The sequence below is a fragment of the Amblyomma mixtum genome, chromosome 1 (genome assembly GCF_055824585.1).
Source record: "Amblyomma mixtum isolate Tamu chromosome 1, ASM5582458v1, whole genome shotgun sequence".
Lineage (NCBI taxonomy): Eukaryota > Metazoa > Arthropoda > Arachnida > Ixodida > Ixodidae > Amblyomma > Amblyomma mixtum.
This window is the reverse complement of record NC_143012.1, coordinates 280,089,556-280,114,787: the sequence shown is the minus strand read 5'-3', so window position 1 is coordinate 280,114,787 and position 25,232 is coordinate 280,089,556. Positions and strand designations below refer to the sequence as shown.

Here is a 25,232-nt window from a genome sequence, read left to right as displayed (position 1 = left end):
CAGCGAGCTCAACCACTAGCCTGGTAACTACGAGGAAAAGCCAACTTCTCAACAACCTTGGGCCATTGAGGTGAAGGGCGCGGCTTCTGCGCAAAATGTTGCATGTGTTAACGCGTGGGAGGCTTCCCAAGGAACACTGCAGATTCTTTGTTCTCGCTTCAAGGAATTTAAAATTTTTGAGAGCAGAAAATTAGAGGCATTAATCACGATCATAACCACCCTCTAATAAAGTCATCTCGTAACATGTTTCGCAATATGAAATGTTCTCGTTTATTTAAGAACTGAGTCATAAATAGTACAATCACTCGCAATCACTGCTCACAGCTGCTGCCGCACTAACACCAAATGCACAGTGCAAAGCAAGGACGCACTAAGTGTCTGAAAGACTTACACAGCACAGGGCCCCAGCTGGCTTAATTAACAAGGTGTAAACAAATATACCGTTCCCTCTTGAGGTGATCAGCACAAATAGGTTACAAAACGATGCAACCCTGTGTAACAAAAGGCTGGTTTAAGCAGCCTGTTCCCCCCTTTTTTTTTACAGCAATCAACAGGAGTGACATTTCCAAGATTGCAGTGAAGTTCTCTTGACACACTAATAAAAAATTGCCGATAGGATACGCATAGCATTTACACATAGCAATGCTTCCAGTACTGCGATGACTCTGCTCTGCTGTGGTACACGACTAATAGTTTAGGCATGTCATTGTCAGGGCTATAGTGCAGTCTTTCCTTAGCAATAATGCACAAAAAACTAAAATTCTACTCATAACAAAGTGCACATCATTCATGGTTGAAAAGAAAATCTGCTTGTCAAGGGAAATGGCAAAACACAAAAGTTACAATCTGGTTTCCAGTCTGTTGAATAAAAAAAAGCAAGACAACCATGGGCAAAGAGCATCTCTACAAGAGTCTCCATATGTGGCTATTGCAGGCAGTATCCGAAGTTTTCCCACTGGTCCACCGTGGAGTAGCAGGTTTTCATACAGTTTCACCTCTGAAAAGCAAAAGGCACAAAGAGCGTTCTCTTCAGCTGGTGTGAAAAATTTGAGAACTGCTTGTTGCAACACCTGTAGGCAGTAATATAAACTGTACACAAGTGACAGATTCTGGGATGGTTCATAACTGCAGTAGCACCCGGCAACAAAATTAGCTAAAATATTGCAGTAACAAAAACAAATGCACAGATTTAAGTCAGATTTAAGACAGACAGGCAAGTTAGAAGTGCTGAAATGCATTTTTTGTTTTAGCTTCTCATTTTAATGATGACTAACGGTGAGTTTTTATTTGCCTCTCCTAGAAGGTGCATCAACCTGCTAGCTTCTGCAAAGTGGCCACAGGAAACAACAAGGTCTCAAAGTTTAGTTTTTGATAACTGGTACAATGAGGAAATTCTAATAATTAAAATTGTGCACAAGAAGCACGAACAATAAAAACGATCCCCCAGAAGTTTTTAAGCTGTGTGCACATCCAGTATGATGTACAAGTGAACATGGAATTAGATCACGCAATAACCAACCAAACCTTACGCATATCTTCCTTTGAGTCTCAATTCAATACAATGGCCCGAAGTGTCACAAACTAGTCACTGTATAAAAGCATCTTTGGCCGAGGAAGCACTTTACAGGTCCCTCCAATATGAAAGGGAGCAAAGTCTTAGCTGTCGATTACGGTGACAGTGATTATGTGAGACAATCACATTTTTTCGTGTTTTCTAACTAGTTTTCCTCTTCGAATACAATATCCAAAAGTCATTTTCAACGTCAGTACAAAAATAACCAAAAAAATCCATCTTTTTTGTGCGAAATGCTTGTTCTCTATCATATTAGCTTACCGCTGAACACAGCACTGATAAACGGATTACTTCTTAATAAATTTTGACATATGATACTGACAATGAATACAAGAAGGAGCCTTAAAGGGCAACTCCTGAGGTTTTTTAAAATATTGAGTTGACAATCACATCGCCTTCTTCAGAGTACCCTCTCTCCAGTACAAAATCCATATTTCAAAAGACCCAGTAAAAGTATTTTAAAACAGCAGAAACCAGAAGACAGGAACAGAAATTGGGTTTCAAAGTCACGGATACTGTCCCAAAACTTATTGTATGCGCTTTGATTGGCTGAACTGGAGATTGTAAGCAACAGCACGGGTCACTAATTGCCTGAAGTGACTAAACACAAGTGCAAAACTGTGTTTCAGCAAACTCAAGAGCAAATACCGACCAGCGTGCCAAAATGTGACGTCACACATGCACAGTTGACCATATAAAATCGAATTTCCCCACTTGAGGCCACGAAACCAAAACAAGATGGGTGTCACCCGGCTTGGCACAAATGACCAGAAAACTGCAGAGAAAACTTACCCTTACAGTTTCAGAAAAATCCATTGGGGTAACAAAAAACAGTGGAGTTGCCCTTTAATATTAGTCCTATTTGAGATATCAAAATGACAATGGTTGCTGTTTGAACCATGTTTCTAATTTAAAAACAAAATTAAGGTCTTACAACTTATAGGGACAATTCCACACAATTTTTGTTTTCGCTAAAAACTGCTGGACTCTTGCGGGTACATTGATGTTTGTTAGGCATGTGAAAATTTCGATAATTTTGAATATTCGGTTGAAAAGTAAAGCATTCAATATTCGGTTCAGTCCGAATGTTTGATATTCGAAATCTCGAAGTAGTAATCGTCTTGAGCGAATAACATTTCTGGAACTCTTGCTGCAGGTGGTTTCAATTCTGTCCGTCTCTATTGAGCACCATTTTTAGTAAAAGCACCATTTTTTGTCATCGGAATGTGGTAATCTATAGACAAAGGTCAACTTCAATTTGCCCTCTGTGCTCTTCCCAAACTCAATTTGTTAGAGGGTTTGCATAAGAGCCATTCAGAAAAAAAGTTCTTGCATACATGCCACAGGTTCCCTCATGACATGTAGCAATGGTAAGTACCCACCCACCTTTACAGCTGATGAGGGGGCAGGCTGATGAGGAGCACCACCGCTCAGGGTGACTTGTTGGTTTGCGGTGGGGACTGCTTCAGTTGTAGAATGATGGAGCGCATGCGTGACACATCCTTGCTGTTGCGTGCAGCCTTGGGGTTGAAATCGCACAGCTTCGCAATGGCCTCCCACTCCTGGCCCTTGGGCGCCGGCGAGTCCCTTTCACACACCCACTCTTTCTCGGCATTCCTGCAAGTCCACAGTATTACAAGCCATGAAGCCCAGAGGGCACAGACAAAGACAGGGAAATGCCCATGCTCAGTAAGAGTTCTTCCTCTTGGCCCATGAAGCATGAACAAGAAACAGACAGCAGCGATAACACCTTGAAGCCAACTGCAGACCAGGTGCCAACTTCAATGCCCCCTGAGGATTGGTTCCAATGGTTGCCTATCCTGCAACACACTTCCCCACTTCCGCAGTCTTGGAGGCAACCAGCAGGCAAAAGAGTTGTTATAGCAAGTGCATCTAAGTAGCACGTGCAACGTGTAGCACCCTTGGCACTCTAATGGTGCTCGGTATAATAACTGAACACCAGAACCACTTTCGCCGCTTTACCCAATGATGCCCGCTGCTGGGGACAAATGCATGTGAGGATAGAAGTTGGAATATAAGCAGTTATGCCCTGCCCTGCTGTCTGATAGCTATCTCTATGATCAGCGAGTAGAGTGCCTGCCCTAGCCTGGCAGCAATCCTTTGTTCAATATGACATTCCTGCAAATGCAAAGATTTAAGAAAGTTGTATGGCTATGCTCAAATGAAAATTTATAGCACACATTCCATTTTTACTTGTCTATATTATACCCACAGCGCCCATTTCTGCATTACAAAAGCACTAAATTGTTAAGCATTCTACCCGTTTTACAAGTATGTTTCTGTAGCTATAAACTGATGAAATCCAGAATTACATTACATTAAGTACGACTAAAAAAAGGAAACAAGGCTTTAAAAACCTCAGAACTACCATTGGTCAAATTCTCAAGCATTTATATCTCTTTGTTAGAACAGCTGCCCTTGAAAAGCATGCAGAACCCAATGCATTTGTGCTGCGCTAGTCGCTAAAGAAAAAAAAAATCACCGAGATTCACCATCAAGATTTTTTGTGATGAAAAGGACAGTTATTACCATTTCATGAAAAAAGCTTTCCAAACAAGCTACTACAGTAATCAATACCACTTACTGGTGGTTTGTGCCCAAGAGGCACTCGGGAATCAGGACACCATGCACCGGAGGAATGTCTAAACATGCTTGGACCACACGTGCCCTATCTGTACTTAACAAGCCAACAGCGCAAGACAGCACGCTAACTGTACGACAAATCCCATCGCAAGACTAATTTGAAGATTGAAATACTTCGTGCTGATGTGTCTAGTGAAAAAACGACAGTCGCCAAACGGGCAAGAAGACTGCAAGGAGATAATGCATACAATGAACCAGCTGATTACTAAGATGTGGCTACCTCTAACCTATCATTTTCAATGAAATATGACTCATTCAGTTAGCTCCAATAGGCTTAATAAACAAAGGTTTACAGACAAGCCTGAAGAAAATTTGTGAAGGCCATCCTGTAGCTGCAACTATGCTGACCTTAGTTTTTGAATGCTCCTAGAGGGAAAAATAAAAGGAGGCCAGGCCGCTCGCCAGCTTGTGACGTTCAATGAGTAAATTCCTGTTAATCATAAATATAGCTATGCTGGCATGTCAGTAGCAGCAATGCGCACCTACAGGAACCTGCATATTGTTTCAAGACAACACGTCTTCTGGCCCCAGTGATTTTCCACTGAATATGCCAACAGTGCTGCAGTCATACAAGGGCCTCCTCCTTCGCTGAGCTATTACCTACACCCTGTACAAAGAAAGACCCATAATGTATCACATGCAAAATTATTTAACCCCCAAAATTGATCAAGACCACCTAACATTGAACAGAACACTTTTATGAGAGTCTCAGTTCCCTACAAGTCACTTAAAATTTCATGCTAAACAAAAGAAGTTTGGCCCAGGAAGCCTGATAACAAACTGCACCAACAGGGGAATCCTGAAAGAGTACATTAGAATAACAACTACAATGCTAAGATAATTCTGTGTGACTATTTGAACTGCCTACAACTTCTATACACTACAAATGAAACTTGCAAAATGCCAAGGGCAATAAGAACTTTCCACACTGCTCGCACTATCAGGAAATATAGAACATTCCATTTATAAGCTTAGTGCTTACCTCCCCACAAAATCACCCAGCCAATGTGAGGTTAACCAACCACCATGCCATTGGCAATTTGTACAAGAATAAAAGTTTTGAATTTCAAATATCAGCTATTAAGCATTAACCAGTCACTTGCAACTACAAGGAAGGCCAAAGCACTTGGACACTGCAACCCTGACCTGGATTTAGGAGTGAAAACAAAAGCAATAATTCAAATGCAAATATTCATCTACAGTATGTTAACATCAATGTTACTAATGTTAATATTACGGAAACTAGGTTAGACTGTCTCAGGCTTCCTGAAGGAAATGGTGCAGACAAAAAGCCACAGCAGACAACACACAGTGCAAAGTGCTTTGAGAGAGAGAGAGCCACATAACAGTACTAAGAGTAAAACAGCAAGACATCTCCAGCCAAAACCTTTTTTTAAAAAAGTGCTTGCACACTTACTTGGACACTTCTCTGAACAGCAGGAAAAAAAGAAAAACAGAAAAAAGCACATGAACATGTTTAACAATGAGCACTGCATATCAAAACAGCACCAATGAGAGGTGAGAGGAACAAGAACACCACCAAGACAGACCAAACACGCACTATACACCACTAGAGAGCAGCTACAGCAGCCAGCAACACGGAACACACTAGCAAAGCCTGAGTACCACAGTCCATAGAGGAACTACGACAGCAAATGAAGTGTAAGCCAATTGACCCAGCCATGAGAAAAAATTTTGAAAACTGATCACATTCACTAGAAATAAATAAGTGCCTAAGTCGGAGAAACATATTAGTCCTGATACACACCAAAAATCTAGATGACAAACTGTTTAAAAAAACACAAATGCATTTTATTGCAAATAACTGCACGTTTCCTTTTACCAAGGTCGTCATTTAAATTTTAAGGCATAAACAGAGCAATGGCACCATGTTTGCACCTGACCAACTGCGAAGGGTAAAAGTAACACGTCAAATGACCGTGCTTACAATAGCATAGCTGCCAGCCCGCCAATGTCAAAATTCGAGAAATCATGAGAGAGGGGGGGGGGGGGGGGGGAATGTGAACTGCATGTTTCCAGGGGTTCAACTTGTCGAATTCAAGAGTGACCTTGCCAAACAAGACTTTTCTCACTTCACAAATTTCTCTCAGTAAGTTACCTGAAAAAATTCTTACAAGAGGTGGCTGCAGAATCAACTAATGCCTCTGTGACCTCCAGTGCGTTTTTTTTTTCCAAGCCTCAGGTCATGCAAGGTAAAAACGGCAGCGAGCGTCTAGGGGTAACTGGCAAACAGCCCGAAAACAAGCCACAAAAGCTCATAGAAATGCACTTAACCAAGAGACAATTTAACACTGCGGCTCCCACACCATGGTGTCAGCACCAGAAACATGCTGCTTTTTTCGAAAAACCAAACTTTCAGACTTCCCTGCTCTAAAAAAAATTAGTCGCAAATATGCATTAGCCGCTCGAGAAAGCTGGTGGCTTGTCATTAAAGCACAAATAAGTCTAAATTTTCAAAGTCCAAAAATCTGTCAGCGGGTGTAGCAGCTGCAGTCACATTTGCTTCGGCCAGATAACAAATATGGTTCACCTATAGTCCATAGAGCAAGCTTAATTTTTTTTTTCTTCAGAAAAAATTACCCCGAACAATGTCGATGACAATTTCGGGAAAAAAATAAGCATACCGTATTTTCCGGTGTATAAGACGCGGCTTTTTTTCGAAAATCTTGTTGGCGCGTCCTATACAAGAGTGCGTCTTATATGCAAATTTTTCATCTTTTTTTTGCGAGTTCATCGATTACTCCGGTTCTTGCTCAAGCTTTCTTCACCTAAAAAAAATCAATACCAATAACGCGGTTGTAACACGGTTAATACTTCAATACCGGGACCGCCATGCGCGACATTCTAGGTGATCTTTATCATGAAACGGCGGGGATGACGACTTCCGGGATCACAAACGCGCGGCTGTTTCGGAGTCCCCAAGCAAAAGTAATGAGAAGCGCCAAAAGATGGTGACAATCGCGCTTCTCGCCATTGTCAAGACCAGCCGGCGTTCTTTTTTAGTCACCCTTTGCAACTTTTTTTGCTCCGTGTACGTAGTGCATGTTTCAGCCGAGTTGCTTCCAGAAATGGGTAAACCTTTTGATAGCGCATCTGAAGAAGAAGACTTCGAAGGTTTCAAGTAGAAATAAAATGTTATGGACATATGGGGAGCTGTATCGTTTTTTCTTTCTTTTTTTGCTAAAACGTGGACGGGTATGGCGTGAGTGTTGCCTTTTTCGATCACTTAGCATTGCTTAAGAATTGCTCACAGGTACGGTGCATTTCGCGATAGTCGCGCAAGCGTGTTTAATTAAGCCTCACTAGCCTAACTGGGTAAATTGGGGTGCGTCTTATACACGGGTGCGTCTTATATATGAACTTTTTCAGTGACAGCTTGCATATATGGCAGGTGCGTCTTATACAAGGGTGCGTCTTATACACCGGAAAATACGGTATTCATACAACAGGGAAGTGTTGGTTGAAATTTAGGAATCTCCCGAGCAATTTAGGAGAGTTGGAAATCAGAGGCTTACAACAGAGTGCAATGAAACACTAAAGAAAACAATAAATACAGTAAGGCCCCGCTGCGGTGGCTGAGTGGTTATGGCACTCGGCTGCTAGCCTGAAAGACGCGGGTTCGATCCCGGTTGCGGCGGCCGAATTTTGATTTAGCCGAAATTCTAGAGGCCCGTGTACTGTGCAATGTCAGCGCACGTTAAAGAACCCCAGGTGGTCGAAATTTCCAGAGGCCTTCACTACGATGTCCCTCATAGCCCGAGTCGCTTTGGGACGTTAAAGCCCAATAAACCAAACATACAGTAAGCTATGGTGCCCACTACGGCACAGCAAAAGCTCACTAAATGTACAGTCGGGGACAAAAGTCTCCGGACCACGCGTTCCTCAAACGAAGCTTATAGCTCTACTATCAGACAGCGGCTGGAGACCGCACTAGTGGAAATGGAAGAAAAAAAAATTTAACTTTTACCTCCACAAGTGTGGTCTACAGCCGCCGACTAATAGCAGGGCTATCGGCTTTGTTAGAGGAACACGTGGTCCGGAGACTTTTGTCCCTGACTGTACTCCCCTGATGCAACCTTAACAGTAGGGGTGCATGCGATGCCTCAACACAATTTTATAAACACCTCTTCCAATTTTAATGGAAGCCAGATGAGGCCTTTCAGAAAAACAAGCTTTCGCCCATAAACCTTTTACACTTTCTCCCAACTGCTAACCTTCATGCCTGCTCCAAACATGCAATGCGAGTGAGAAAAGTTCATAACTTGTGCCACATCACTGCAAATCAGCAAATTTTTCCATTCTTTTACTCCTGTGCAAAGCGAAACTTCATACAGGAACTCTAACAAATAGAAATGCCAACCATGCCAGCAAATGCTGCTCCCCGTAAGTGGTTCCAGGCCACGATGAGTAAACTAACAGAGGCACCCCCAAAAGGGTGACACAGCGAGTGTACAGTGAGTGATGTGACTGGCACTGAAATCAGAGCAGAAGTAGTCTGTCATGAATAGGTTTCACTAAGCTGAGGCATGTCCTTCAATTCAAAGACAGGTTTGATAAAAGAGGAAAAGCTGTATAAACAGGTGTTCAATATTTTGCCCCCAGTCAGATGAAACAAACTGGGCAAACTCAAGCACATGCAAATTTCAGAAAAATAAGATCAGATTATTGAGATATTACCTGTTGGCCAGCTTGGATTTTTCAATCTGCTCGTGGTACCGGGCATACCACTCCTCAAGCTCTTTCTTTGCCGTTGCCCGAAGCTCAGCTTTCTTCTCCTCTTCTTCAGCATCTGAAGCAATCAGACCAGTCATCACCCTTTCATAAGTAACACAGAAAAAGTGTAAGGGTTTTAACAAAGTTAAACCGAGAAGAAGTGTGAAAGCACGAGTTTAGCCTGGTTGGCTCATGGTCTTGCTTTTCTGGGTTGTCGGCACGTTTGGCGACGATAGTAGACTCTGGTTAAGCTATGATCAAGGTTAAGCTGATCGGATCTGTTAGCGCCACAGAAGGAAGTTGATGAAGACGATTATGTGCAATGCACAGCGCGAGAGTGTGTTGCAGTTTAACATTAGGATGATAGACTGTGGCGATAGCATAATGCTCTCGCGCAGTGGCCAGCGAAGCAGATCTGTTTGTGCCACCGCTGGTTCACAACCCAGTCGCGGCAACATTTATTTTATTTCTGCACGTATCTGAGAGGCTTCAGAGAGACATTGACTTTTTCGGGATTGCTAGTGAAGTAGTGCTCTCGCACTAAAACACTGCAAACATAATTTTAAAATATTTGGGGGACACTTAAGTTGTGCCTTCAAGGGTAAGACATGACAGAGTTAATGGGTCCCGTCACCGACTCTACTTGGATCTAATTATCATATTACTCAATCACGCGCTCTACAAATGTTACCAGATCACACGACCTGGCAATGTCAAGCGACACAAGCATACGGTCGTTTGTGTACACTCACCCCTCACAGATATGCATTCAGCTACTATCTTAATTGCTTTTCCCTTTAATTTAGTGAACCCCTAATTCCCTTACTTTAGCGCCTCTCTAATCACACACACATACTGATTTGAATACAATCATATGCTACCACATTACAAAAAAAAACTACACAACATATAAAACTCCCCTTAAGCAAACCCTACAAACACGTGTACGTGACGAAGGAGTAGCATGTCCGCCGGACTACCTGCCAGTCAGTCCTCTGTCTCTGTGTGAGCATGTGGTGTGTCTGCATGCGTGACTGCGTGAGTGTACATGCTCAAGCCTCAAGGAACACTTTTTAAGTTCCGATTCCTCTACAGCCCAAACCGTCAGAAAAAGACAACTAAACACTAGCTAGCTAGAAATTTTGCCCAAGAAACACTGAAAGCAAAGCACAGCCAACCTTTCTGTTCGAGCCTTTTGGCCTGCTCTTCACGCCATTTCTTGATCTTCTCCGGCTCCTCACGAACAGGAGTTGGTCGTGGTGACGTATCCGGGACAACAGTTGGTGGCTGGGAGGGCCCATTCATCTGCAACAAATTCAACCAGAATCTGACACTGCAAAAACATGAGACTAATTTAACAGAGCTGGCGCACAAAATGGTGTTGGTGTTCTGCTGTGCACTCAGATAGGTGAGCAGAACCATAACACCACAGGATTTCCTTTCAGTATTGCCCATCAATGGAACGTCTGCCATTATATGCTTGTCTTGCTCTGAAATAATTCTGCAGGTTGAGAATAGCATCAACGGCTACTTGACAAGAAAAATGGGTGCAGCCTGACATGAGCAGTGGAAAAAGGTCGCCTAATACCTCAAAGATTTAATAGCCAAGGCGAATGGTGCCATCAAAGCATGAGACTATTATTTGCACCCAATGGAGTTAATTGAAAAATGCTGCAGTTCCTTGAATGCAGTTAAGATTTATTCAGGCATTACCAGAATTTCTTTCCTCACAATGAGAGTTTTCTTCAATCCATGAGAGCTGCACAATACAGAATTTGTATGGCCACTGAGCAGTGCTTTACTGCTCAATCTATGTTCTATGTAAATCTACGTTCTATGTCCATGTTCACTAACACCCCACTTCTTGTTTCCTTTCTAAACCTCAATGCACAAGTGCACTACAGGGAATACTTGCAGTCACTCGGCCACTTTGAATTCACATCAAACAAATGATTTACAAGATGATAATGATGATGATGTGGCCATATCCTATAAAAGTGTACACCTGATAAGGCAGTGTCTAGCCAAAATGTAACCAAAGAATAAAAGGAAGGGAATAAATCGAAAAGTGATCCCGTGCATCGTGTGTCTCATTAGTAGCTGCACCCTAGGGCCTCCCACTCAGCTAGGTGACACTTGCAGGCTGCTACCGCCTTTGCTCTCACTAGCCTAAAACCATCTTGTCTAAAACCATCTGGTCTAAAACCATCTGGTCTAAAACCATCTGGTCTAAAACCATCTGGTCTAAACCCATCTGGTCTAAACCCATCTGGTCTAAAACCATCTGGTCTAAAACCATCTGGTCTAAACCCATCTGGCCTAAACCCATCTGGCCTAAACCCATCTGGCCTAAACCCATCTGGCCTAAACCCATCTGGCCTAAAACCATCTGGCCTAAAACCATCTGGCCTAAAACCACCATCTGTCAGACAACTTCCAGTGCACTATTTGAGGCAAATGTAATGCTGTTTTTGCTGCACAAATAAATGAAAGTGAATTTAGTGTAAAACCAGCTTGTGTACAGATTGACTACTGCATCTTGGTGGACCATCTGCTGCAACACAATGGCAACTGAAATAAGAGTATACTAAGCTGCACGCAAAGACCACAGGCTTCAATAAAAGAATTCTTTGAAGCATTCTACACTTGGCTGAAGCTACGCTAGACAATCTCAGAATCACCACAAAAATTAGTATTCCATCATGCACTTGCCCAGAAATGCTATATTTATCCCTAATGTCCTGACTTGTAAGGACTAGTTTAGTTTGGAGCAACAGCAGGCACGGCAAATGTAGAACTATGAAGGTGTAGAATTTCCTCTACTAATTAGTGACTCATCAGTGACAGATGCTGAACCTCAGTAATAAAATGTGAAGCCTAAGTTCCTTCTATTACACACCTCACTGCCTTCCAGAACTTGTCTAATTCGTCACCAGGAACTTGCCTCACAAGGGCTGCGCCTGCTGCACAGGAGCTCGTACGCTAACGTCCAAAGCTTTTTTTTTTTACCACGTTATTTCAGCGGCGCTTCTAGTAACTCATCATAAGAGGCTAAAAGGTAAAACTCACCTGCACTTCCGCAGCGACATCGTCCAAGGGGCCGTCTGCGGCAGAAGTGTAATGCACAGAAGGTATATTACTTCAAAAGAAGCGAGAACGGGTATAATCGTCGGTCAATAATTTCTGACCGAAGGAGCTACACAGTCCAATGCACGTGATCTTACACGCCGTCTAGTAGGGCCAAAGACGCGTACCAAGCTAGAGACGTGTAGTACTCGCGGTACTAGGATCTTATCAGCACAACTATTTGTCGACGCTATTGAACCGTTACAGCTTAGTCCCACGAACTGCCCAATTTCGCGGAAAACCCCAACGAAACAAGAACCGCCAGCAAACTGGCGAAATGAACTGCCCCCTACGAGGCCACAAGTAACGCCCCAATCGCTACGCAAGCGATGACACAGCTTTTGAGCGATTCCGACTTTACGGAAAAGTCCAAAGTAAAGCACGAAACACGTCCGCCGGCTTTCTACTATTCGGCAGCATGAAATATGCTCGAAACAAAAAAGCTAGAACAATAATGCCGGAAAAAGCGCACCGAGGGTGGGCTGCTGCTGTGGTGGCTGGGGCTGCTGCACGGGAACACCGTCGAAGTTGTCATCCTCCAAGCCGGCCAGGACATTCTGCTCCCGGGCGAGGAATTCGGCCGCCGGATCCTCTTCCGTCACTGGCGGATTGTCGAAGTTCGCTTCAAACTGATCGAAATCGGCCATGGCTAGAGTTCTGGGCGGAATCTGCGGAGCAGTTCAATCGCACTGCAGTAAGCTCGTAGCGCGATAAAAAACCCACAACTGTTACGTTTTGACGAGAACAAGATGTCGGTCAGCAGCAGCGCCACAGCGGCAACCGGCTACTAGGGGCGCCACAATACGGACGTACTTACGTAGACGTACGGATATCTTTCCGGATAAACAAAAGCTGTGATTTGAGAGCCCAAATCTTTGGCGTTTCAATTACGAAATTACATAATTAGTGTTTCAATGTTCAATATAATATATTGCACAGTGAATTATAATGTCCAGGTTTTGTTCGTTCAAGTGCAGGATGTCGACCTACAACAGTCAGCCGCACGTGTAATGTGCCGAAAAACAGCCTAGTTTGTTTTGCACACTAACGGTAATACTTTGCGTCTTTATAATCTATTACCTAGTAGCTGCAGAAAGAGGCTCGTAACACGATGCAACGATATTCGCTCCATGGCACCCTATGCACAGAGAACTGGCCATTCCATGTGTGACGAATGCCTTTCGTAAGCGACGTAAGCCAGAACAGTTCAATTTAACAAGCACAGAGTGCAAACCGGAAAACAAAATAAAAGATAATCTGACGGTTAGAATTCACAGTGACAAAAAACGGCTGCACTTCACGTCGGAACCGCGTATGTGCGGGAGCGTAGCGGTGAACGGCGGGCCATGGGCAGGCCGAAGTCCGCCTGCCCGAGAAACAGATTGTTGCGCAGCGCGCTGGAGCGCTCGTTAAACACGTTCGTCCGCCGTGAGCGCTCTGGAAGCCACTGCCTCCTTTTCTGAAGCGAAAAGCTTCACTAGGCTCGTGAACACCGCGCGTCGCGTGAGCCACACCTCGGCGCCGCCGCGGCGCGCGCTGTGTCGTCACTTCTCCTCGCCACCGTTTTACCCACGGTGTGTTTTACCCCTCGCCGCTGCCGCGCGGTCGCCGCCGCCGCCGCCGTCGCAAGAGAAGGTTATTTCGCAAGGCGTTGCGAAAACGCGTGAGCGGCGGCGGCGGCCATAAAAGAGGCCGCGCGCTACTTCGCGCGCCAGCTGCTTGCTACTGCTCTGATCACCGGGCCATCTTTATGGCTATACAGAAAGAGCAAGACATTGTGTCCATTGAAAAAGAAAAAATAGAGATTTTAATAGCCTTGTATAACGATTGTACAAGCTTTGTATACCTAAGACAACACGTTTTGGAAAAGCTAGAAGGCTATACCCAAATTGTAACCCTATGTATGAAACCTTAAGCTAAACCACGAGCATCGCCACGATGCTTTTCGCTTCGAGATACCCAGGCTTAACAGTTTAGCTAAGCCTCAGCCCAACTTTTTTAGTGGCTCTTTTTCTCCGCCTCTTCTCGAGTTCTCCGCTTATAGCATGCGCTGAAATAAACGCTCCGTATGTGTGTATAACGACGAAAGGAATTCCTTTCCATTCTCTTTATGAACCACAGTTGAACAGTGACAAGGTCGCAGCCGCACGCCGCTGGGAAAAATTCTGAATTCTAGCGACATTCAAAGCGGGCATGTGCAATTTGTATTTCTAGCAAGAACATGAAAATGCCTCTTCACGTCGGTATTGGAGTACTGTACACGTATATATATCGCACAGCGACGTTAGTTCAAATGCGCATAGTGCCCCCGACGAACCCTTTGATAAAAAGTGTACCTGAAGTTTTCTACAGCGCACCCAAAAACTCAAGAGTGTAATCAACAGAAGTATTGAGACGCGGAGCCTTCAGACAGCCTCGGTACGCAATCCGCCAAAGCTGCAAGACAGGCGCTGTGCTTCTGCGCTACATGGGAGCACGGACGTTCACTAAAAAACACCGCGATCCAAGCTGGTTGGCAGTCTGGTAACTGTGGGGGGCCTATTTCCCATGAGTCAGTGCGCAAAAGGGCCCTCGGCAGACAAGCGTTTGCGGGACGGCAGGCTGGAAACGCTGATTGGTCAAAAAAATGTGACGTCATACGCGTGACGTCATAGGTCACGTGATATTTAATGACGTCATGTCCGGTTGGGGACAGGCATGTTTTCCCTAGATTTTCCCCCGCCACCGCTCGTCAGCGGACGGGGCTGCTCGCGAGGAGCCGAGAGGCGAGGAGGCAGCGTGCACTGCAGCGTTGCCTCCTCGGCGTGTCCCCGTCATGTCTTTCGACCCGCCGCGGTGGCTCAGTGGCTATGGCGCTCGGCCGCTGATCCGAAAGACGCGGGTTCGATCCCGGTCGGGGTGGTCGAATTTCGATGGAGGCTAAATTCTAGAGGCCCGTGTACTGTGCGATGTCAGTGCACGTTAAAGAACCCCAGGTGGTCGAAATTTCCGAACCCCTTTCACTACGGCGTCCCTCATAGCCTGACTCGTTTTGCGACGTTAAAACCCCAATAAACCATAAACCCATGTTCTTCAGTGCGCGCGCGAGATTAAAAAGCGCACCTGTCGCGCTGCGCTGTCACACTGCATGCCTGCTTCCGTGCATTTCTTGCGGACTCCTTTCAGTCATACTTAGCTATACTTTGACCAAAAGGCTTCTTAAACAGTTATTTCAAGTTTTATTGCTATGTATAAAGAATATGTTTGTAGCAGGTGCGTGAGCCCGAACAAAAGAAAACTGTTTTTATTCCCCTTCAGTATTCCTGCTTATCGAGACTTAAGTATTTATATGTTGCAGTACATCTTTTTTCAGGCATCACAACTGATGTTTCGATGTGTTTGGTAATTGACTTCATTGTAGCTTCATACTTGCACCATTTAAACTCTGCACATAGCTCTTTTTTCACAAAAGGAAATGTGATTAGGTTTCTGAATAGTTTGGGATCACAGTTTGGGATCACAGTTGTGGATCACAGATCACAGTTTGGGATTATACACAAGACACAACGCATAAAGGTATAGATTTATCACTCTAAATATGCAAGTTGTTCATTGATGATGGCTTGATCGAAACAAGAGCGGCGCTCTTTCATTACGAATCCTGCGGCGCTGAAATTTTTCTCGCTGCTTGAATTGGTGGCCGCAACGGCTAATACTTCCATAGCAAGAGAAACGCTTGAAGTATGAAGGGGAATGACAGACGTGGTGTCGTAAGCCATGGATGGCGTGCCACAACAGGAAGACTTTTTGACTTGTTAGAGGATAAGCGAGCAAATAAGCGACAGGGCGGCGCTATACTGCGAATGCCGATGTGGCCGCGACGTCCCTGCTTGTACTATTCACGGGAAGGCACGGTGCTGTGTTCACTTTGCTGACAAGCGATTACGGCGAAACGCAGCACTGCGCCAGAATAGTACAAGCTGAGCCGTAGTGGAGGCGCCAGTGACATTCTTCTAATGCCTTTCATGTGGTGCCCCCCCCCCCCCTCCTTCGCTCTCGCCCGCGACTATTGTCCGTCTCCCCGGCCGGAACCTGCCGGGTAGGCGGACAAGAGAGAAGGCTGCCGGCTCTGCGGTGCGCTGCGAGTGGCGAGTGGAAGAATTTAACCTTTTCCCGATGTGCTGCTGCAGCGCTACTCCGTGACCCCGCGACCTCGCGTGCGCCGTACGCAGCCCTGCCTCCGCTTCCCAGAACCATCCTTTCTTCTTACAAGGCGCCCAAAACTGGTTGCTTTGCCCCAACGTTGGTACTTGCTAGAACGAAAAATGCGTTTCTAGCCCCAGCTAGCTTTTTTTTTTTTAGCGTTTGTACTATCCTCCCGTCCTTGTACATGCCCTCCTGGATGGTCTAGACACAAATCACTTCCTGCTGTGCATGCAAGACGCCCAGCGCACCACAGCCATATTCGCTCTTCCACATATATGATACATGCTTTGCCCAACTTAGAGCCTTGGGCGTTTGGTTGTGAGTAACACCGTATGGCGCGTAATGCATTCCCATCAGGCAGAATTAAAATATGAGAAAATTCATCGCAAGATATATTTCCTTGTATTCTCCAAGTAAATTACTTCTATACTAACTCCTCCCTTCTGAAGTGACCAAAAGATAAAACAACTCAGCGTGTAAAAAAGGTGAATGCAAAAATACACTACTTTTGTGCAAAATTCACAGGAAGTGCACTTAAATTGCCACAAGTGCATGGCCAATTAAGGAAAAAAAAACAAGGGCAAAGGACGGAGACGCACAACAGGAACACAGGACGACGCTGTGTTATGTGTTCCTGTATTCTGTGTTCCGAGTTCTGTGTCCCCGTCTTTTGCGCTGGTTTTCTTTCTACAATCGTGAACCAATTAACTCGCCCAGCTCTCCACTCTACTGGACCAATAAGGCATCAAGCTTCACAGTGCATTAGTGTTATATCTTACGCTACATATTTTCGAATTGTTTTTGCTCGGCATACACGTCTTTCATTTGCTTAGGAAGAAAGCAGCGCAGTCAAGAAAGTTACTCCCTCCTGCCAGCGAAAATTAAAAAAATGCGGGTTTTTCAGCGCCAGTATAAAATCTTTGCATGCTGACGGCATGTTGAAATTTTCGTTAATGCACCGTAATAATTATCTCATGAAGCCCCAGCTCTTGTGGCCCAGGACGAAGAGTACGATGATTTATGGCAATATTTGAGGTGCATTTATGAGCCAAGTTCTTATTGCTCTAACGTTCTCCTAAGCAAATAAAACTGAAAATTGTGATAATTTTGATAATGCTTTATGGAGCTAACACTACCAGGACGTGGTAAATAAACAAAAAATAAATTCTTTGATAAAGGCCTGTACGCTGCACTTGTGCTGCTCATTTATTTCATGCTGTCCATTTTCTCAGTGCAGTGTCTTCTTTGATATGCATATTTCTGGCTCATTACATACTTTGCTTCGGTTCACAATTCTTCTTTTAGCTATATTTCATCCACTTTCCTGCCATAATCTCTATTCAAACGTAATTTGTGTAATTTTGCTTTGTCCGGGCTCCTGCAATGTTCTAGTATATATGAATGATGTGAAGACCTGTTTCAAGCTGTTGCACTATAATTCAGTCTAACCTCCTCGATCACGATCACCTAAGCCTTTCCTTATCTGTTGCCATACTTTTTTATGGAAACACTTAAAAACAAAGCACCATGATCTATTTCAGTATTGTTTTATTTGCCGATCTAATTTTTTCGAAGATAACATGGGATACCAACTCCCCTTTAATGTCCCCGTTCTCGTCTCGAAGTCGCGAATTTTTAGATGTGCGCTCAGTATTCTTGTTAGTGCATTTGTGCTCACAAGGGACTATAACAGCCAACGCGGCTAATACGCTAGATTTAATCCTGACAAATCGATCTGACATAGTCTCACCTATTAGATACCTGCCAGGCATCAGCGACCACTTGCTAATGCACTATGACATTAATCTAGCCACTCCGAACACTAACAAAAAGAAAAAAAATAATAATACGAGACTACAATGGAGCAAATTTTCAGGCGATAAATAATGAACTATTTTTTTTTTATCGATGCTTTCCCATAGCTTTGGTGTCCGCAGCATTCAAACCAACTGGAGCATGTTCACAGCTATAATCACCCAACTCACAGAACAATACACTCCTGAACGCACTGCTACCACCCACTCAATAGCTCCCTAGTGTAATAATCACATTAAACGTTTATCTAACAAAAAGAAAGCCTCTACCGCATCGCAAAGTTCTCGCCAACTAGTGAGCGATCGGACTTCGTATTCAGCGGCTTCCAACATGTATGTTCAGGCGCTCAAAAGCGCTAAAAGCACTTCCACTCACATGTAACCACCAATGTCAAAAATTCTGGCGGGTCATTAATCCTTCCACCGACGATAGTTTTGCGTTATCTGACCCGTTAGGCGACCTCATCCCTTCCGACGTTCGCGTCACGATTCTTAACCGCGTAATCACTGACAACTTTACACCCATATCTGATGTATACATATGCCTACAACTCACCACTTCAACTATGTTTTCATGCCACCTATAACTGTTGCTCCTACTGGTGTGAATAAGCTTATTGATGGACTCAGTGTTCATTCCGCTCCGGGTTATGACTGCGTTACTTAAAAAGCACTGCAGCTTATTCGCCCATTATACTAACCAAACTTTTCCAGCATTGACCAGTCAACGCTGCTACTGAGTGGAAGATCGGAAAGGTGGTTACAGTCTACAAATCCGGCAGCAAAGCATCCCCTATTAATTATCGTCCCATATCCCTTACCAATACTTGACCCAAAATGTTCAAACATATAATATTCACCAACCTTGTTAACTTCCTTTCATTGAACAACTTTTTATGTCAGCGCAACATTGTTTTCGAAAACTTTACTCTTGCGAAACACAGTTAATATAGTTTACACATGCATTGCACTGTATTCTAGACCTATCATCACTAACTGGCTGTATATTTCTGAATTTTTCAAAGGCTTTCGACGATGTATGTCACAACCTTTTGGCTCACAAACTAAAACATCTTAATATTGACTGTAACTTATTGAAATGGATTGAATGTCTACTTAATCGCTCACAATTAGTTATTGCTTACGGTTATAACACCTGTTTTACAGAGGTGTCTTCCGGAGTTCCACAAGGTTCAGTTCTTGGACCCTAGCTACTGTTCCTGATCTAACATTAATGATCCCCGCTCTCTTATGGATTCTCATATTCACCTATTCGCTGATGTTTGCGTCATTTTTAGAGAAATAACCAACACTAACAACCTTACATTACTTCAGTCAGTGGCGGTCACAGAGAGTGGTTTTAGGGGGAGCGGACAGACTGCTGTATATAAAAAAAAGAAAAAATAGAAACAACGATTTTTCATTTTATTTGCACAAAATTTTTTTTGCGCTTTGTTATTGAAAAATAAATGGCGAAAGGTATAGACGTTATACCATTACTCAATCTTTGAATGTTAACGTTTACGCGAGCAATATTCATTTCGATACCAGGGGAAACGAGTCGACGTCTGAGATAATTGCCACGACATGTCCACTAAGGTCAAAGCACCTGCCCGGACATTTCACCAGTGGGGTTAGCGGCCTTCATTTATCAGTTCTGGGAAGTGGCTTAATTTGTTCTGCCCTCAGTCCCCAAGGCGGCTGGTCGGCGCTCCTTGTCAAGCCAGAAAGGGATGGTCCCCTCGCTTGCGTCGCTGTGTCCCTGGTGGGATAAAGACATGAATGGGTGGCTCCCCCCCCCCCCCCCCCCCTCCCGCCGACGAGGTTGTTGGCCACCGCAACCGCAGGTAAATGGCACCGCCGTCGCCGCCGCGCCGGCGGCATGGCAAGACAACGGTGGCGGGAACTTGATTACTTTTGTATTTTGTAAATAGTGTACAAAGCTCTCCCCTGTCCTTTCTTGCTGTCGCTCCCCTCTATACTTCTCCTTACTATCCTCTCCCTTTCCCTGTCGTTTCCGCCGGCTGCAGCTCGGGTGCTTAAGATATTAGATAGCAATTGCCGCAGCCGGCAACACTCTTTTGCTTCCTTTTTTTTTTAAAAAATAAACCACTACCGCCAAGGCAGGAACACGATACCTATCAACGTGTAGAACGTGGAATTGTGTGAAATAAGACAGCCGCTAACAAGGTGAACGTACAAAGCAGGGGACTACTTGACGAGACCGCCACTGACTTCAGTGCGAAGAATGGTGAATGCAGCTATATATGAACAAATGCAAAGTCATGCGTGTATCTAGAAAAACTTCCGTCCCACCTCACTACTACATCGATAACATTTCGTTGGAATCAGCCTCATCATATAAGTGCATCGGCGTCCACATTACTTATTATCTTAACTGGTCTCTTCATACCGAGAACATAATTGAAAATGCTAATCGCATGCTTTGCTACTTACGTCGCAACTTCTTTAACGTTCCTTCCAATTTGAAACTACTGCTTTATCAAACACTAATACGATAAAAACTCGAGCATGCAACACGTGTATGGCACCCTGCTCATGACTTCATTAATGATCTTGAGCTGGTGCAAAATAACTCTGTGCGTTTAATCCTTGTTAACTACAACCGCACAGCTATGAAGTCTAATATCTGCCTCCCATAACTGACATCGCGTAGAAAAGTGTTTCGTATCACCCTGTTCCACAAGCTGTACCATCATCCCGCTCTTCGTGATCACCTCATCCCCCGTACAATTTCTGTATCCCGCCGCATTGATCATGATCACAAAGTTGGAAGTATGTCATGCAACAGAAAATGCTGCTCGCAGTCATTCCTGCCGCGAACCTCATGCGACTGGAACCACCTTACCGCAGAAGTTGCCGGCACTGAAAATTACGAGCAGTTCCGCGTAGCACTAGCTAACATTGTATATTCAGGCGCTGTTTAATGTTCATGTAATCAACTGTATTTTTCTCTCAGTTTTAGTATATTTACCATTCCCCCTGTGTGATGCCACTAGCCCGTTGTGCTCTAAGCGGTGCGGGCCGGGCTCTATTATTTTACTTTCCTTTTAGACAAGCCCACCCTAACATCTGTGTAATGCCACTGGCCTTGAGGGGTAAATAAATAAATAAACAGAGTAATATGCAAGCCTCTCACACAACATTCACTAATATTTCTTTCTTTCTGTAATAACAATTTGTAGACAGCCTAAAGGCTCATATTTCACTGACGTGAAGGTTCATTTTTCAGTCACAGTTCCATACTGTAGAGCGCAGGATAGCGCTTGTGCTGCATAGTTATTCTTCTGTGTGTGTCATTGTAGGCGCTATTGTTTGTTTTCTCAAGTACTATGCACCGTGTATCCCAAACTGAAGTTCTTCTAAATCTTCTTTGATATTAGCAGTTGCAAATTCAAGCCTTCTGCAGGATTTGAAGGAGGCCCAAGGAGACGAGGACTAATTTTATGCATATGCAAATGTAAACAGCTAATCTATCTGTACTATTGTAACTTGCATTCTTTTTTGCTTTATGTGCTGTTCTTATATTTCGTGCCATAATGCTGAATGTCGTGATTTTTGTATGTATTATAGTGTAAATTGATACTGTATGTCTGCTGTCAAAGTGTTTTCTTTTTCTTTACTGTAATGCGCGATTGTAATGTTTATCTCTTATATTGTTTGGTGTACTTTCCATGTTCTTTTAAAGTACCAACTTGTTTTTCCTACGTTCAAAACTGTCATCTAATGGTCCCCTGGGCCTTGTCAAGCTGCGTGCACAGCTTTTAGCCCAGGGTGACCAGCGAGATTTTTCTGGTAAATAAAGTGCATTGACTGATTTATTAATTCATTGATATGCAACTTACAAATGATTGGAAATGAGGGGAACATGTGCACAGGGCGGAAAGCGCGTGGTCTGCCAGGAAACACTGAGGTGGCCCCGAGAAGGGCCTTTAGTAAGGACGACATCCGTTTTGTGCCTCTTCACTAAGCAGCGACGACACGGCGTGCGCAGTCCTCGTTTTGCACGAGCTGTCGAAGCAATCCTTGGTAAAAAAAAACACGAGGGAACAAAGTCGTGCTGTGTATGCAGATGCGATCGCCTCGTGGTTCCATTCACGGCGAACAACCATCCGGCAAGCCTGGCTCTTTCGACGGATTCAGGAAACGACTGAAAAGAACAAAAGTAAGGAGCGAAGAAAGGTGCACTGCTTACAGGTTAGAACACAAAAACAAAGCTAGGCGCTGCACTCGGTTAACCCATTCAACGAGGCGTGGCGTGAGCTTTAAATCCGATTTCGACAAGGCGTGAGAAGTCGCTAAAGAAGCAAAGGCACACTGCACTGAATGAATGATATAGATAGACTAAGCGCAAGTCATAACTTCTCTAAAGCCACACTGCACTCGTTTAACCCTGCAACGAGGCCTAGCGCGGGTTCTGATGTCTGGCGCCGATTTCGACAAAGAGAGGGAACACGGCCGCGAGATTGATGCCCGCAATCTTCCAGGAAGCAATGAAGCGGCCCTGAAAAGGGCCGTTTGGAGCAGCTCTTCAACGTCAACCTACAGCGGCGTGGCGGCGAGCAGTAGGCCCAGCGTCCGCGGCGAACAATGACATCGGCATCCGAGAAGCATATCCAGGGAACGACGCTGCAAAAAAAAAAAAAAAAGTTTCGTTACAAGCACCGCAATTTGGTGAGTCCTCAATGCACGAGAAAACTTGCGACAATGTAGTTCAGTCCTTACCTCAGGGTTGAGAATGCGCACCCCCGACAAGCGCGTCAGCGTAGCTGTCAAACGGCGGTCCTCAAAGCGCGCCTGATGCGGATCCTTGTAGTGCCGCGGCAAAAACTTTAAATACGAGCACGACACTAGCCACGTGCTCCTGGGGAAACGGCGAAAGCCGCAAGCAAAAACTGCACAGAAATTTCAGCTGGCTGTCGCCGCCGAGCGCACCACGCACGAACGCCATAGCTGCACACGCCTCGAAACGAGCGCGCCGAGGATCACGAAACGAATGCGGCATGCACGCGCGGCGCGGCGGGTGCACCTAGCGATTCCCCAGGCGCTCTAGGGAGAGGTCGAGAAAGGCGCGCTGACGCCACGTCCGGTTGAGAACGAGGGCGAAGTCAAAAAACGTCACGGAGAAGCGCATCCCATCGACCAATCAGCGTTTCCAGCCTGCCGTCCCGCAAACGCTTCTCTCGGCAGCGGCGTCAGAGGAGGATGGCTTGCAGAGGCTGAGCGCGTGACGTCATGCTCCCTCCTAGTTTTTTTTCCCTCCATGGTTAAGCCCCAGAACCAACCATATATCAAAGTTCTTGCTTGCAGGCATGCCTATCGTGGACGCCGCTGGAACTAACGGCGCTGCAGTAGCGCTTTTCTACACATCTCGCGCGTCGTCCGCTACGCACTCATAAAGAGGGGCGGCGCCTTGCCCATACCTGAGGTAAATTATTTTTTTCCGGCGTGAGCAAACAAGAATACGGCATAAATGGTGTTGGTACATGGCGAAAAGCTGTTCCGCTTGGAAGGCACAAGGGTACAACCACTGGGGTTTGGGCGAGCAATATCTGAACGAGGCACTGCACGAGGCGCGCTGCCGTTCTCTTCGTCGCTCGAACCTGTCTTCGCAAACGCAAGCAACGCGCACAGATTAGCTGCTTCGAAAAAAAAAAAAGCAGCAGTGTTTGTGAACACCTTCCGACTTCGTCGGCTGTTCATCAATATTTTGTATTTAGTCCTGCACAGATATTTATAGGCCATCTGTTTCTAGCAGAAGGTTTTCAAGGTCAGTGACAGAAGCTACAGTTTTGAACAGCTGCTTGTGCAGCTTGGTGTAGCCGTTCACGAAGCAGCTACCATCTTCTTCCACAACAACAGCCCTGGGAATCACTAAACGGCTTCCCGCTAGCTTTTTGCAGTAGAAAACTGCACACACGCTCCCAGTTATTTCGTCCTGTATAGATTTATGTTGCCACTCCGTAGATAGTAGAGTCGCAGTCGCCAGGTCACCAATCATGAGTGCAGTTACCTTCGCGTTTATCTGACTTCTAATCTTTCTTGGGCGGAACATATTCAATACATAACTGCCAAAGCATCGCGCACGCTTGGCTACATGAAAAGAAATCTTCTGTTTCTACCCGCAAGCTAGCATACTTAACATTTGTCCGTCCCCAACTAGAATATGCATCAGCTATCTGGTCACCACATCAGGCTTACTTAATTCATTCCCTCGAAGCAATTCAGAACCGTGCAGCGCGTTTTATTTCTCACGACTACAACCGTCATTGCAGCGTAACAAGCATCAAGTTATCTTTATCGCTAACAAGTTTACAGACACGTAGGGATATCGCACTTCTTTGCTTACTACAGAAACTGATATACAGTCGTCACGCGTCCACACTGCCATGACACGCCCAATGCACACTTCACGTCGCCTACATAATAATCTTAGCTTCCAACGCCTATTCGGCCGAGCACTCGCGTTTAATTCTTCTGCTTTGCCACGTGCTATCAAGTGTTGGAATGGCCTTCCGGATTGCACTGCTACCATACGTGACCCATTAATGTTCTAAAACGAATTGACCACCTTCATGCATCCATGATATTGTACATAAATTGTGTTCGTATGTGTAGTCAAATCCATGCAGTGCCGCTATTTGTTTGCTGTTTTTTTCCTCTGTGTCAATATATTACGATTTTCTTCAAGTACGGTGTAATAATCGTTTGCAGTCCAATGTATTTAATATTGTTTACTTTTGTTCTTTCCACTTTGTGCCATCTTTTGTCTGCTAAATATTGTAACCCCTCCCCTCACACAATGTTCCAAGTGTGGAACCTGTGAGGTATTTGTATAAATAAATAAATAAATAAATAAATAAATAAATAAATAAATAAATAAATAAATAAATAAATAAATAAATAAAAGACAACATAGTACTGGTTTCCGCCGAGCGGGGAAGAGGCATCAGCTCATTCGGGCTGACTGTCTCTACGCAAGCCTCGCCTGACTGTCGCAAGGATCTTCACACTTATCAGTCTGCATGACAGCACACGTTTTGGGGGACTTTAGCCTGCATTTCATAATTTTTAGCTTTTAGAATCGATCTGGAATGCTAAAGAGTCGAGGGCCG

The 25,232-nt window shown here is 44.6% G+C and overlaps 1 protein-coding gene across 1 annotated transcript; it reads right to left on the bottom strand.

The window, feature by feature from the left end:
* Window positions 1-246: 246 nt before the first annotated feature.
* Window positions 247-12,867, bottom strand: LOC149371886 (clathrin light chain-like). Its single transcript, XM_089566204.1, has 6 exons — window positions 12,570-12,867; window positions 12,041-12,075; window positions 10,150-10,276; window positions 8,936-9,047; window positions 2,960-3,190; window positions 247-997 (listed from the first exon to the last, which is right to left on the bottom strand). The coding sequence occupies exons 1-5, from the start codon at window positions 12,742-12,744 to the stop codon at window positions 3,004-3,006; spliced, it is 636 nt and encodes a 211-aa protein (XP_089422330.1). The 5' UTR covers window positions 12,745-12,867; the 3' UTR covers window positions 247-997; window positions 2,960-3,003.
* Between the last annotated feature and the right edge of the window lie 12,365 nt (window positions 12,868-25,232).

Coding starts and splice junctions, on each gene's coding strand:
- LOC149371886 (XM_089566204.1), bottom strand. CDS start 12,744: ATGGCCGATTTCGATCAGTTTGAAGCGAACTTCGACAATCCGCCAGTG. Junction 9,048..10,149: donor CAAAAGGCTCGAACAGAAAG/GTTGGCTGTGCT, acceptor TGATTGCTTCAG/ATGCTGAAGAAGAGGAGAAG. Junction 3,191..8,935: donor AAATCCAAGCTGGCCAACAG/GTAATATCTCAA, acceptor GTGGACTTGCAG/GAATGCCGAGAAAGAGTGGG.